Below are 14,532 nucleotides of genomic sequence, written 5' to 3'. Positions count from 1 at the left end.
CTTTCTGTGATTTACTTATAGTGGTTTACTTTTTGTTAGTTAGTGTCTTGTGACGTACACGTGGTGGATTCGCTGTGGGTGTTTTAATTCCTATTCCTGCTCTAGATCAAATTCTGGTGTCTCTAGCAGAGGGTCCCCAGGGGCAAGAAGAACTGCCCTAGTGTTGAGGACACCTGGTCCCCTCTTCCCAGGGCCACCTGCAGGGGCAGCGGGCCCCTCCTCTGCTTCCTCCTGTCCTGTCCCACCACGCTCCAGGTCCCAGCCATGTTCTGTGATGCAGGGCTGCACTGTGGGCAGGCGCTTCTCGCGACCCCTGCTTGGTGCATGGATACTCTCTGGGCTTTTATTAGGGCAATACAGTCACACATAGCAGCCCGTGGACAGGTCCAGGTGGCTCACATGACGCACCTCTGTGGACAGACAGCTTCTCTCGCGCTGTGCCTGCACTTCCTCGTCCCCAGAACATCGGGACACAGATCTGCCACCTGTGTGCGTTAATTCCAGACTCTGCTCCTGTGTTGAGGATTTTCTTTGGGTATTTTCTAACGTGAGTAAGTTCTTCCCTTGTTCATCAGCGAACAAATCAATCAATCAATACTTCTTCCTGAGAAAAGCGGTTCCGTGGTCTTGGCCCCTGGTATTCCCTCCTGTTTTTAAACATGCTGCTGATATTTCAGATCTCCAGGCAGATCCTTTCCATTGTCCACCTGAATCTGTAAAAAAAAAAAAATCTATCTCTTTGCGAATTCCTCTGCTTTTCACATTTGCGCCTCTACTTGAAGGGACTTTTGGAGTCTTGCTCACTGTAGATTCCCAGCTCCCGGAAAAGGTGCTCTGAGGCTGAGGCCGCCCTCTCCTTTATCATAGAACAGACAACGGGAGGGGGGGGGCAGAATACAAAGTGAGGGGGTCACAGTCATCAGTACCACTGCAACGGCTATCGGTAATGAGCTCCCTAGTGTTCCTGCTGGCCACGGCCTGGTGTCCCCAGGGGGATGCACAGACTTGGCACTGACAGGTGGTGATGGCTGAGATCTCCACCTAGAGGGTGCAGCTGGGGCTGAGCTAACCAGAGAGCATCTGGAGAGCAGGGTCTGCAGACCCCATCCTCCCTCCCCTGAGCTGCAGTGCAAAACTAGAGGCCCAACCTCTCCAACACTGAGGGCTCCGTCCTGCTCAGGATGAGCAGAGGCCATGGCTGCCCAGCCTCAGGGGGGCATGAAGTCAGCCAGGCCACACGGGCTCTCCTGAGAAGGAGGCGAGGTCACCTGCACGAGCAGGGCAGAGGGGGTCCCCTCCCCAAAGTGCTCCTTCCTCGGCCCTCGTTGTTCTTAGCAGCTCCTGATTCTGGGCCATCGGCCACCAGCCAGAGCCCAGAGAGAGGAGCAGCAGGAAATTCCCTCTCAGGGTGCAGAAGGACCAACACCCAGCTGGGTTTAAAGGGCCAGTGTGACCTGTCCAGCCCTCAGGGACCCTCTGTCCTGCCCACAGGCCACACCATCCAGGTGACACTGTGGGACCTCATCCAGGTGGGCGTGGCTGGCGGGTCCTGGTGCCCCCATCAGCTGCCAAGGTGGAAACTCAGGAAGGGATTGCCCTGCTGCCCACATGAGCAGGACCTTGGAGAGTCTGAGCACAGGAGGTGAGACGCCCTGAGGAAGGGGACAGCCAGCTGCAGGCACGTCCTGGGTGAGGTGGGCCTGGGGACTCAACAGGAGCCCCCTCTGCAGTGCTGCTCAGAGATGGTGCAGGACAGAGATGGCCTCACACCTGAGGAGGACACCACCTTGAAAATCCTGTTCTCCTCATTGGGATTCTCAGAGAAAACCTCTGAGCCAGGCTGGTCCCCTGCAGCACACAGCTCTGCCCACAGGGCCTGGGCTCCTGCTGGGGACCTTCTCCCTGCAGCCCCCACCTGGCCCTCAGCCTCTGTGATGGTCCCAGGCCCACTGCAGCCTCCTGTCCACCCAGTGCCCTGCTGGCTGCCCTGAAGGTGGCCCAGGATTTCCTCCCAAGGAAGGAGACACATTTTCTCTATAATTTTGTACCAAAGAATGAAAATGACATTTTCCACATTGCTTCCTTTCTAATGTGAAGGGCTGTGAACGCTTCCCTTCAGGATGACGGCTGTGAAGTGGTCATTTTTAAACCCTCATATATTTGAAGTGATGAACATTGAACAGAAGATTAGAAAATAGACTCAGCCGCTCATCTTCAAGGACACAGGACCAGAGACCAAACCCCTGGTCCAGACGAGATCTTAGGACCCAGGAGGGAGAAAGTGTCCTGGCACCGTTTCCTTCTGAGTCCTCTCCCCAGTGTGGACAGCTGAAGGCTCTGCCCACCACCTGCCAGGTCCTCCCACAGCACAGGGCCATGAGGAGGAAGGGGGACACGGGCCAACACTGGGACCAGGAAACCTCGACAGGAGACAGGAGGCCTTGCCAGACCCAGCAGCTGCCCCCGTCCTACCTCTGCCCCCTCTAGGGGATGATGCTGATCTCAGCCCAGGACGAGAAGGGGGTGAGCAATGGCCACGGTGTGAGACCTCACGCAGCTTCTCTCAACCCCCAGAGATGCCTGACCTGGCTCATGCTTCTCTCCTGGTGCTGGGTGGGGTGCAGGCCTCCCCACTGCCCCTCCCCAGCCCTCCTTTATGTAACCGTCCATGGAGAAAGAGAAGGAGCAACCCACGCTGAGGCCTGTCCACTCTGGGAGACACCAAGGTCAAGGTGAAGACTCCTGGGGACTTATTTATAGTTAATGACACATAAATATTTCTCATATTTGGGGCACACAATTTGTCGTGTTGGGATATGACTACACTGTGACATGAGCTCCACACTGACCTCATGGACACACCCAGCTGCCCCACAGCTACCGTTCTCCCTTGTTCCTTCTCATGGTGAGAGCACTACAGATCCACCCTCTGCAAAGCTCAACTGCACGACACGGCTGTGTGCACTACAGTCCCCAGGGCTGAGGTGGGGACACAGGAGATGACACACAGGGTTCCCAGTGTGGTTCTGCAGGACACAGGACTTCTGGAGGTCAGCGCGTGCCTTGGTGACCACAGCTCGCAGGGCCTTCAGGTTCCCCTTGGTTCTCGAGGCGTGTCTTTGTCAGGGCGGGGGTGGACACCAGGACCTCGACACGGGGAGCCGTCACCCAGCCCCACCCAGTGGGACAGCAGCTGGTCTCTGCTCTTCACACTGTGTCTGCTGAGGGTTTGCTTGTTGTTGAGGCAGGACTCTTGTGCTGCCCACACTGGCCTCCTGGACTCAAGACGTCCCTGGGCTCCTGAGCCTCTGAGTAGCTGGGACCTCAGGAGCCCAAAGCCTCACTAGGCCCCACAGGGCTTTGAAGGGGGAGCTTCTCCCTCTCTGTGCTGTCCACGTCCTCCTCTGAGATAATGGACTGTGGGAGGAGTCGGCCACTGGGCACCGGGAGCAGCAGGTTTGGTGGGAGGTGATGTGCCCTCCACCCCTGTCACAAGGGCCCCACCCAGGACCATGCCTGCGCCCATGGCCTTCTGCAGAGGGCTCATCCCTCCAGGCTTAGGGAGCCCTCAGCACTGAGCAGAGTTCGACTTCCGCAGCATCTCCAGAGAGAAACAGGGGAACGCACCACCATGAAGCACCTGTGACACAGAGAGAAATGGTTCAGGGCTGATGCACACAAATAGGTACCATGGTCTCTGAGCTCTAGATGCACCTGAGTCTCTCTCAAAGATGAAACAGCAATTCAGCATCAAAACCTGAAAAGTGCTGTGAGTTAGAAGAGGATGTTTTACTCATTTCAATTATAGTAGGAGACGGAGGAGATGGAAGGAAACAGTGAACCCTTTATAGAGACCAGGAAGGCTCAGGGGCCCAGGGATTTAACTCCAGCGATTCCGGAGGCCGAGGCAGGAGGATGGCAAGCTCAAGGCGACTGGGGAACTGAGGAAACTCATGACTTAACATGAAAAGGGAAGAAGAAAACAAAACAAAACTGGGGCCGTAGCTCATGGGAGAGGCCTGCAGAGCACCCCCAGGGCCTGGGTCCCTTCCTCAGTGCCGCAGAGAAATAAGAAGAAACAATCCAAGATATCAGATAAATGGAGGTACTGAAAGGTGGCCAAGGGGGCGGGGGCTGGGCTCCGCGGGAGAGCGCTGGTCTCGTACCTGCGAGGCGCTGGGTTCCATCCTCAGCACCACATATAAATAAATAAATAAAATAGAGTTATTAACTCAAAAAAGGTCAGGAAGGCAGAGTCAGCAGAGCTGCCACCAGGGAGGCTCAGGGGCAAGCTCCCCGAGGGCGGAGAAGGCGAAGGTCAGGAAACAGTGGCCACCCGGGACACCAGGACCTGAATGGCAGGTCAAGGGCACCCCCTCTGCTGACCTGGAGTTCCTGACAGGGACACAGCAGCAGGAGCACAGAGCACGCGAGTGACTTACTCGTGATCAACAGGAGACCCTCATCACCCTGGGACTGTGGCATGGAATCCATTGCACCCCACAGGCCCCAACAAAGGCAGTGAGATGCAGCAATGTCTCGAGGTTTGTGCGCGGCCACGACAGGCCTGCAGTGTGACATGGGGTGGTCAGCAGGAGGTGGAGCTGCACCCAGGTCTCATCTGCAGCTGTCCATCCCCGGCCCCTTGCTGGGGTGAGGAGCTGGTCACCTTGCTGTGGGGAGAAGGCAGCAACCCTGCAGGGTGTGAAGGTCCTGTGACCACATCCTGCTCATTGCTCAGCTCCTGCATCCTGGCCCCAATGTGGCCCCAATTCACCAACCTCCTGTCCCTGCTGTGCCCTGGAAGGGGAGGCAGCAGAGGACATGGTGGAAAGTCCCCCCTGAAGACATTGGGCCTCCAGAGCCCAGGCCAGAGGAGGGAGCCCTGGGAAGCTGAGGTCATGCCCTGAGGAGCCCAGGGTGACCTGCCACGGCCAACACTAGGGACAGGCAGAGCCCTGCAAGGGGAGTCCACATGGAAATGGGTCAACTCTGTGTGGTTGTCCCTCCAGGATTCTGTCTGGGCAACATGGTTAGGGACATGTTGTTAATACTTCAAGCCCAGGTTGTGATTTTGGCCAAACTGAGGGTTTCTCCTAAGCAGTAGGTGTGGGGACAATGCAGGTGACCTTGGATCCTCTGCACTGGGTCCTCTGGAAGCAAAGGAAAAGGATGCTGGACACTGATGCTCCCACTCACCTCTGAGACCTGCCTGGACACCTCCTTGGCCTCAGCCAGATCTGCAAAAGTCTGAGGTGTTCACGTTCTGGGGTCTCCAGGGTGGACTGGTCACCTGGTGAGCAGGGAGGCTCCAGTGCTGGACACAGGGACCCCCTGGGGACCAGGCACTGTCTGAGGGTCTCCACCTGACAGGGTGCTGAGCTCAGGATGCCCCTGGTGCAGTCAGAGGGACTGACCATCAGCAAGTGACCTGCAGACCTTGAGCACTTTATGTTTAAGAAGAATTTTAAATGGGCTTCAATTTTGTCTTGTTTTGCTTGATCTGGGGAATGTCACTCTAGGGCTTTTGCTGGTTCCTGGTCTTCTATCAGAATTCACAGGCTCTGACCCTGCACCGTCCACGCCAGCCTCAGGGTGTCCTGGGGGAGCTACTCCAAGGAGGTGGGGCCCCCTCCTGAGCTCCGGAGGGGACCTTTCCCAACAGCTCCCATGAGCCTATGACCTGGCCCTCGGGCACCTGCAGTGAGTGGTTCCTCACCAGGACTCACCCTCGCAGAGATCCTCACACAGAGACCCCTGGAGCTCAGGGTCCCAGGTGGGAGAGGTCCAGCCCATTCCATGTCCACGCAGTGTCCACAGGGCACCCCAACCAGAGCCACAGCAGTGGAGCTGGCAGGGAGCCGAGGTGACTGAGTCCTTGAACATGGAAGGGTCAGAGACAGACTGGACTCTAGACCTGGGGCTGGTGTCCTAGTCACTGAACTCAGGGAGAATCCACTCCTGGACCAGGATGTGAGGCTGAGACGCCTCCTCCTGCCCCTGAGCTGAGGAGGGCTCACAGATTCAGATGTCCTCCCATAACAGCAGGGTCCAGGAGCAGCCCCTGCTCAGCATGTGTCCACCTGAGCCCACTCCTGCTGCCCCTGATCCTCCCCTGCCCCACCCTGGCCACTCCTGCAGGGAGGATGCTTCAGAGCAGGCTGAGATCATAGCAGCCCACACTGGACCTGTCCCCAACCTCTGGCCACCTACTCTTTGGCTCTCAGGAGGTGCACCTGTGGGGGCTGAGGGGCAGCAGGGGAAACAGTGCTCAGCCCCAGGAGGTGGATGACCTTCCTGCTCTGGCCAGAATCTCCGCCTCTTCCCAGGGCAGCAGCAAACAGCACTTGGAGTGTGGGTGGACCTGGGCTAGACGTCCTCGTCCCTTCCTGGCTCCCTGATGGCACAGAGGTGCTCACTGCTCCTGGACCTGGGGGTGCCTCTTGGAATAGAGAGAGTGGCTGGGGGTGAGGGCTGGGGACTCAGGAGCCAGCACACGCTGCAGGCCACTGTGGTCCCCTCACACAGCCACCAGCACAGGTGCTCAGGGGTGTGCTGTGACAGACGCAGCAGGTCCTCCAGGATGGCCACCAAGCTGACTCCCTCAGTGGACATGGGGCAGCTGGTCTCCCTGGCACTGTCCTCTGTGCTAACTGTCACTGGTGTTCCATCAAACGCAGGTCCAAAGGGGCCAGGACGGGGTCATGAGAGCTGATGGGGTGAATGGTGCAGAGGTGAGGTCCACTTCCCCAGGCTGACCTGTGGGGTGTTGAGGACCATGGTGGACACCAGGACCCCTGCCCATTCCTTAACTGGCTGCCCACCTCCCTGCTCCTCAGGCCCAGGGTTGCTGACCTGCAAAAGGAGATGGTCAATGTGGCAGGATGGGGCATGGATTAGAGGGGACAATGGGGAGGTGGAGGTTGGCCTGGGGGATGGTGGGTAAGTTGTCAGGATCTGGGGGGGGAGGGCTGAGCAACCTCAGGCACACCCCTGCCCCATTCTGGTCTTGATGGAGGACCAGGAGAACATGCTAAGGGCCTGGCTCCCCCTTCACCCCACACATCTGCCTTGAAGACGCAGAGGCCAGGGAGGACCCCGTGAAGGACAGGAGGTGACATCTGCAGCCCTCACCTCAGCTGCCACCCTAGTCCTGTGGCCTCCTTCCCCTGTGCAGTCTCACCCTCAGCCGTCCCCTCCCTGCTGTGCGGACCCTGCAGGCAGGACACACAGGAAGTGATGAGCCAAGTAGAGCTCCCGAGGCCCCACAGGAGGGTCCCCCCCACCTGGCACAGTGTGGAGCATCCAGTTTAGGCTGAAGAGCATTTTTCTACAAGGACAGCCAGGGTCCTGGGGTGGTGACGGCCACCTCAGCTCTCAGCCAGGCTGCTCTGTTGATGGTGGGACAGGCTGGAGCATGGACCCCAGAGCAGATGGGACGGCTCTTCCCCCACACCCCAGAACAGAGCATTTCATGTGCAGCACGGGGACCTGGTGCAGGGAGGAGGGCTCGCTCCTTTCAGCTGCTGTGTCAGTCAGCTCTGCGCTACTGCAACAAAACACCAGAGACCATCAACTTAAATAGACCAGAGCTGCTGAGGGAGGGGTTTGCTCCTGCACAGGCTGCGCCATGGTGGGCTGCACTGGGAAATAGCCCTGAAGCCCATCAGCTGATCCATCTCCCAGAGGGCAGGGTGCAGGCCTCCACCATGCTGGACCTCTGGAGCCTGGCACCCACCTTCTCAGTAGCTGGGCATGTTTCTCCTGGTTTAGGAGTGACCCCCACATTCCCTTCCTGGATCCTCTGAGGACTTAATCCTGGGTTGGAGTCAGCCTGTGTGGGGCCGACTCAGGTGGGGCCTGGGGCCTGGCCTGGCTGGGCAGCATTCAGGTCAGTCATGAGGGCCTCAGGGTCAGGGGACCTCAGTTCTTTGCTGAGATGTCTCCAAGGGGTGTGATCTTTTTGAGCCCTGCCCTGGGGAAACCAGACACAAGACAGGAGGGGACGTCCCCATCCGGTGGGTGCGCAGCTCTGGGGACGAGGGGCCAGCAGCAGCCCCAGCTTACCACTTCTGTGCTGTCTGACCTGCAGGCCTGCACTCTCCTCTCTGGACGCTGGAGTCTTCAGAGCAGGCGGCATGAGGTCCACCCTGCCTGTCCTCCTGTGCCTCGGTCAGTGTTGGTGGAGGGAGGGACACAGGCTGGGTGGGTAGGGTCCCAAGTGCCAGTTCTCGGGCAACCCACAGGTTTTAAGTCCATATGGCACCAAATGGCTGCTGGCACCACAGGGAGATATTAGGCCCACACCCAGATGCCAGCTCCTCACGGGGACCTCTCTTCCAGGGCTGAGTCTGCAACAGAGCCCCCGGGGGTCTTCAGGTGAGTGCCCTGCTAGCCTCCCACGTCCTGCCCAGGCTCAGCCCCTGGGGTCGCAGGAGAGAAGAGAGCATCCTGGGCCGAGGGTGGTGACAAGGTAGGGCAGTGGGACCTGGGGTAGGGACAGGCCAGGACCCAGCCTCTGGTTTTCTTGCAGGGACCCTCCCTAAGCCCAATCTGTGGGCGGAACCAGGCCCTGTCATTCCCCGTGGAAGGTCAGTGACCCTCTGGTGTCAGGGATCGCTGGACGCCAAATGGAACTGTCTCAGTAAGGAAAAACCCTGGAGCCCCACATGCAGAAGCCCCTTACAGGGTCCAGGGAACAGGGCCATGTTCCCCATCCCCACCATGACTGCGCAGGATGCAGGAGGGTATCGATGCTACTATCAGAGCCCTGCTGGCTCCTCACAGAACAGTGAACGCCTAGAGCTGGTGGTGACAGGTGAGTGGACACTCAGGGGTCCGGCCCCTGCTCTGCCTCAGGAAAGGGGTCTGCCCCCGAGTGTCCCTCTCACAGCCCATTAATGGGGGAGGAGGGAGCCATGAACACCTGCCTCCTTCTCTCCTAGGATTCTACAGCAAACCCAGGCTCTCAGCCCTGCCCAGCCCTGTGGTGACCTCAGGAGGGAAGGTGACCCTCCAGTGTGGCTCATGGAAGGAATTTGACAGCTTTATTTTGATGAAGGAAGGAGAACACCACCTCACCTGGACCCTGGACTCACAGCAAAAACCCGGTGGGCAGTTCCAGGCCCAGTTTCCAGTGGGGCCTGTTAACCTCACCGACAGGTGGACATTCTCATGTTATGGCTATGATAGGAGCAAACCCCAGGTGTGGTCAGAACCCAGTGACCCCCTGGACCTCCTGGTCTCAGGTAAGGAATTCCCATCTTTCATTCCAATATTTGGTGAGGCTGCGACCTTGTGGGCAGAGACTCAGGGTGTGAGAGGGTGACCTGCAGGCAGGACGGGGGAGGCAGGGGGTTGGCAGGATCCAGCCCTCAGCTCAGGCTCCTCTTCCTCCAGGAGTGACTAGGAAGTCCTCCCTTCTGACCCAGCAGGGCACTGTCCTGCCCCTGGAGAGAACCTAGCCCTCAGTGTCACACTGACATTGGCTATGACCAATTTGCTCTGTCCAAGAAGGGGCACAGGACCTCCCCCAGTGCCATGCCCAGCAGCCCCAGACTGGGCTCTCTCAGGCCGACTTCCTGCTGGGCCCTGTGAGCAGCCCACACAGGGGTTGTTTCAGATGCTATGGTGGACACAGCCTCTCCTCTGAGTGGTCAGCCCCCAATGACCCCCTTAACATTGTGGTCACAGGTGAGGATCCCAGGGGTGCAGTCAGGGACCCAGCCTCTGCACAGCCCTGTTGGGGAGCCCCAGGAGGTGATGGCCAGGGTGAGGTGGGGTCTCAGGAGGGAGAGAGACAGGTAGGGGCAGAGAGGACAGAGACAGGGGGACACAGGGACAGGAAGAATCAGAGACAATGAGACAGACAGAGAGCACAGGGTCCTCAGAGAGAGGCCCTGGGGAGGTCTCAGCTCAGAACAGGCTGGGGCCACCCTCACCCTCCTTCCTCTCTCTAGGACAGCCTCCTGTCACACCCTCCCTCTCAGTGCAGCCTGGTCCCACAGTGTCCTCAGGGGAGAACGTGACCCTGCTGTGTCAGTCACAGATCAAGATGGACACTTTCCTCCTGTGCAAGGAGGGGGCAGCTGATCCCCCCCTGCGTCTGAGAGCAGAGTACCGAGCCCCATGGTACCAGGCAGAATTCTCCATGAGAGCTGTGACCTCAGCCCTCGGGGGGACCTACAGGTGCTATGGCTCTCACAGCTCATCCCCCTACCTGCTGTCATGGCCCAGTGCCCCCCTGGACCTGGTGGTCTCAGGTGAGTGACCCTGACCCCATCCTCTGTGAGCTCAAGGATTCCCTCAGGGCCCTGCCCAGGACAGCTCTGGGTGGGATGGGAGTGAGGGGCCCTAGGGAGGGTCGGTCAGTGGGACTCACCCCTCAGAGAGGAGGGGCCAACGGGGTCCTCCAGCCTGTGCACCCACCCACCACTGGAATCAGGAAGGTGCAGGTGGGCACAGGAGGGTCCTGGGGAGGCCAGGCAGGTGTAGGAGGATGGGCAGAGACAGTCCCCAGGGGCAGCCTGCACCCCTCACCCTCCTGTTCTCCTCATTCCCAGGACCCTCTGGGGGACCCAGCCCCCCACCCTCAGGACCCAGGTCACCAGCTGGTGAGTCTCAGGGGCCTCTGTGCAGACAGTGTCCTGCATTCTTGGGCAACCAAGAATCACTCTGAGCTACAAAGTCCAGTTACAAACTCAGCTAAGCTGTGTCCAGGGCACTGCAGAGAATGGTCAGGGATCTCAGGCCCTGGGGCTCAGGGCTGGGAGGCATGAGGGTGAGGTCCAGGCAGAGGTGACTCTGGGCCCAGCCTGGGGAGGAGCAGCCAGCTGAAGTGGGGGGCAGGCAGCCCAGCCCTCACCTCCCACCCACCCCAGGAGGCCCTGAGGACCAGCCCCTCACCCCCACGGACCCAGGACCCCAGAGTGGTGAGTGAGGGGCTCTGGTGGGAGGTGGGTCCAGGGCAGGGCTGAGCTGAGGGGGGGGCAGCCCCCTCTGGAGATGCTGACGGGGACCAGCCCCTCCCCTCTGGGCCTCAGTTTCTCCCAGGGCAGAGGAGAGGCCTGGCCCTGACCTTCAAGTGCCTCTCAGGGCTGACCTTGGCTGTGCCCTGCTGGGAGAGGGGCCTCCAGGGAAGCCTCCAGGACCTGAATCTGCAGGGCCCTGTCCCCTCTGTGCAGTGACAGTGACACTGAGCAGGGGAGGGGCTCAGGGCCATCGGGGTGTCAGGCTCTTTCCCTCCAGCTCAGGGCTGAGCTCTGGTGGAGAGAAGGAGACTGGGAGTCAGACTCCCCCAGTTCAGGCCCCGCTCTGCTGCTTCCTGCTAGGTAACTGGGCAGGGGACCCCCCTCTGATCCTCAGTTTCCTCATCTGTGCCTGGGCAGTGGGTGGCAGGGCCATGATGCCTGAGTGACAGGGCTGGAGGTGACAGGTGGAAAGACCAGCAGGGCTGGCACACAGTAGGTGCTCAGGTAAGCAGCGTGGCTCCTCGTTCACACCCGTGCCCAGGTCTGGGAAGGCACCTGCCGGTTCTGGTGGGGGTCTCGGTTCCCCTCCTCCTGCTGCTCCTCTTCCTCCTCCTGGGACACCAGTGTTGGGGACAATGCAGGAAGGCAGGTGAGTGGGGAGGGGGAGACGTGGTGGCGTCCCAGGGGAATTAGCCAGTTGTGCTCAGGGCACACAGATGGGAAGCCTGGTTGTCACCCTGAGCAGCAGGACCACCCAGGAGACCCAGCAAGAGCCCGTGGTGGCCTCACAGGTCTGCCTTCTTCTCGTCACACAGGGCTCAGCACTGCTGTCACCTCCCCAGAGGCCACCCCAGGCCACCAGGTGACCCGCCCTTTCCCCCGCCCTCCTCTCTCTGCCCGCTGCCCTCCTCTCTCCTCCCACCTGATTGTGCTGAGGGCTCTGGTCGGCCTCCTGCCCTGAGGCCTGGGCGCTGGCCTCTCTCCTCTGCCTCCTCCCCTGCTGAGCTCGCTGCCCCTGCTCCTGAGTAGGAGGTGGACCTGGCCACAGCCCTGCCCTGCACTGGCCCCCTCCCAGCCACACAGATGGCCGACTCCTGGGGGTTTGCTGTTGGCAAGGCTCTACTGGGGGCTGGGGACAGCAGCAGCAAACACAGTCTGGTGCTCAGACAGGACAGCCCCAGGACAGACAGACGGGGCAGAGGCAGACAGGCGTGGGGAGACCAGGCAGGGAGAGGGCTGTGAACCCAGGACAGAGCCAGGTGGGCGGAGGGCCATGGGCAGGAGCAGGAGGGGTAACTGGACAGTCAAGTTCCCTGGGGGGGACCCTGGACAGAGCCCTCACCACAGGGACAGGCCTGAGAGCATCTCAGGAAGAGGGTCCTGCCAAGGGAGCAGCAGTGGGCGGCCAGTGGGCACAGGCTGACCTGTCCAGCAGGCACGAGTCCAGGTGGCTGCAGGTGATGCATGAGGAGCAGGTGTGACAGGTGGCAGGGGCAGAGGTGGGCAGGGCTCGGTCCTGCAGGTGCCTCTGCTCTGGCAGAGCCTGAGAAGCCCCTGGAAGTTCTGCTGGGCATAGAGAGCTGACTGCTGGCTGCAGGTCCCTCCAGCTCCCTGTGGGAGGTGAGGGGCACAGCCAGAGTGGACTCAGGAGCTGCCTGCCCTTGTCCCCTCCACAGAGCCCTGCAGATGAAGACCCCTGGGCAGTCACCTGTGTCCAGAATCAGGGCCATTGTGGAGTGTCCACTTATCCCCTGAGTCACGGCCATTCCTGGTCATGAAGGACACATCACAGGGAGAGGACAGCCTGAAGGGTGTCATGTGGGTCCTGTCCCCTCCAGGCCCCAGCTCCCCAGACACCAGCCTCACCTGTCACCACTCTGCCCTCACTCCAGGTAGCTGTATCTGGTGCCCCCCAGGATGTGACCTACGCCCAGCTGAATTACCTCAAGCTCAAGGAGACAGCCACTCCTCCTTCCTCCCAGGGACAGGAGCCTCCCACTGAGCCCAGTGTCTACACCACCCTGGCCTTCCACTAGCCCAGGACACTGCTCAGATCCCATGCTGCAAGGACAGGGACACGGGGACCCCAGCAGGCACTAGACAGCCCATGGACATGCAGCTGGGTGTCACGGCCAGGCTGGGGCCTGACATGCATGGCCAGGAGTATCTGCGACCTGCTGGAAGTCACCTGATTCCCAGTCACAATAACTGGTACTCAACCACGTGCCACGTTTGGCCATTTTACTCTCCTAGTCACCAACAGGCAAGGGGAGGTGTCACAAGGCAAGTGAGCAAGTGTGTGATGGGAAAGTGCATCCCGCTGATGACACACAGAAATGAAGTGACTTTGATCAAAGGAAATTTACAATAAAGTTCAAAATGTGCTGGGGTGACCCTGGGGAGCCCCATGTCACCTGCCTTCCTGCTGATTTTCACATCCGGCTGGGACCCCTCTGTGCAGCAGCATGACCTGGGCTGAGTGGCAGCCTGCAGGGGTCCCCTGCCCACCTCAGGAAAGGGTCTGGGGAAAGGGAGCAGCAGACCTGGAGCCACTCAGGAGCCCAGTGGGAGCAGAGCCTGGGGACCTAGAGACAGAGGAACAGAGGGAGGGACAGGGAGGGGCAGGGGGTGGGCGAGGGGCACCGACACCCAGGGGCATGGAGACATGGAGCAGAAAGACAGACGGCAGGGGGTCCTCACTCACCCAGCTCCCAGTGGGGGGAGGGGGAGTCCCCAGCTCACACCTCCTTGTCCTCAGGGTCCTCAGAGAACCCCCCTGGAGGTGCTCACACTGCCCTGTCTTCCTCCTCCTCCTCCTCCCTCTCTTCCTCCCCTCCCCTCCTCTTCCTCCACCTCCTCCCTCTCTAGTGCCCTCCTTCTTCCTTCTCCTCCTCTTTTCTTCTTCCCCTCCTTCCCTCCTTCTCTCCTCTTCGTCCTCCCTCTCCTCTTCCTCCTCCTTCTTCCTCCCCTCCCTCCTCCATTGCCTCCTTCCCCTTATTCTCTGTCCCTCCTCCTTCCCTCCTCCCCCTGTCCTCCTCCTCCCCTTAACTCCCCTCCCCCTCCCCTCCCCTCCCTGTCCCCCTCCCCTGTCCTCCCTGCAGGATGGTGCATCCCCTTGTGATCATCCCTCCTCTCCCCTCCTCCTTTCCGTTCCCCTTCACTGACTCACGCTCCCTCTACCTTCTCACACTCCTCATGGTTTTTCTGAGGCTGCTTTTCGGGCTCTATTTCTATGGGCATGAATTCAAGTGCGTAAAATCACCCAAACGTGAATTCTCCCTTTCCCTAGCAAATGTAGGGATCCACAAGAAAACCTCACAGTTGGAGTCCTTAGAACACAAGGCCATACACCCCTGTGTCCTAACCTCCCAGGCTTATTTCTTTTGATGGACCATATTCACACTCAGCAGGAATCATTTTCAAAAAGCAGATATAAAAGAATGTTCTAAGTCTGTTTGACGCTTATATTTTCCTGGGTTCAGTCTTGGTCTCGGCCCAGGATCAAGAAACTCTCTTCCCCTGTTCCCAGGCCCCAGCCTCCTTCTTGGTGGTCGGCCTGTTA

General features: G+C 59.6%; 2 protein-coding genes across 2 annotated transcripts in view; both read left to right on the top strand.

Annotated features, from left to right (window-relative positions):
- Positions 1-14,532, top strand: part of LOC114082078 (leukocyte immunoglobulin-like receptor subfamily A member 6) — a 39,077-nt gene that overhangs the window by 9,007 nt on the left and 15,538 nt on the right.
- LOC139702732 (leukocyte immunoglobulin-like receptor subfamily A member 6) lies at positions 8,093-13,383 on the top strand. Its single transcript, XM_071604755.1, is given in 13 exon segments — positions 8,093-8,172; positions 8,344-8,379; positions 8,534-8,818; positions 8,946-9,248; positions 9,400-9,460; positions 9,462-9,505; positions 9,508-9,693; positions 9,960-10,262; positions 10,563-10,613; positions 10,881-10,931; positions 11,512-11,619; positions 11,786-11,832; positions 12,863-13,383. Coding segments are annotated over 13 exon segments (1,653 nt in total). The 5' UTR covers positions 8,093-8,138; the 3' UTR covers positions 13,007-13,383.

This window comes from Marmota flaviventris, chromosome 18 (genome assembly GCF_047511675.1).
Source record: "Marmota flaviventris isolate mMarFla1 chromosome 18, mMarFla1.hap1, whole genome shotgun sequence".
In the NCBI taxonomy this organism is placed as follows: Eukaryota; Metazoa; Chordata; class Mammalia; order Rodentia; family Sciuridae; genus Marmota; species Marmota flaviventris.
This window is presented reverse-complemented; position numbering and strand designations above follow the sequence as displayed.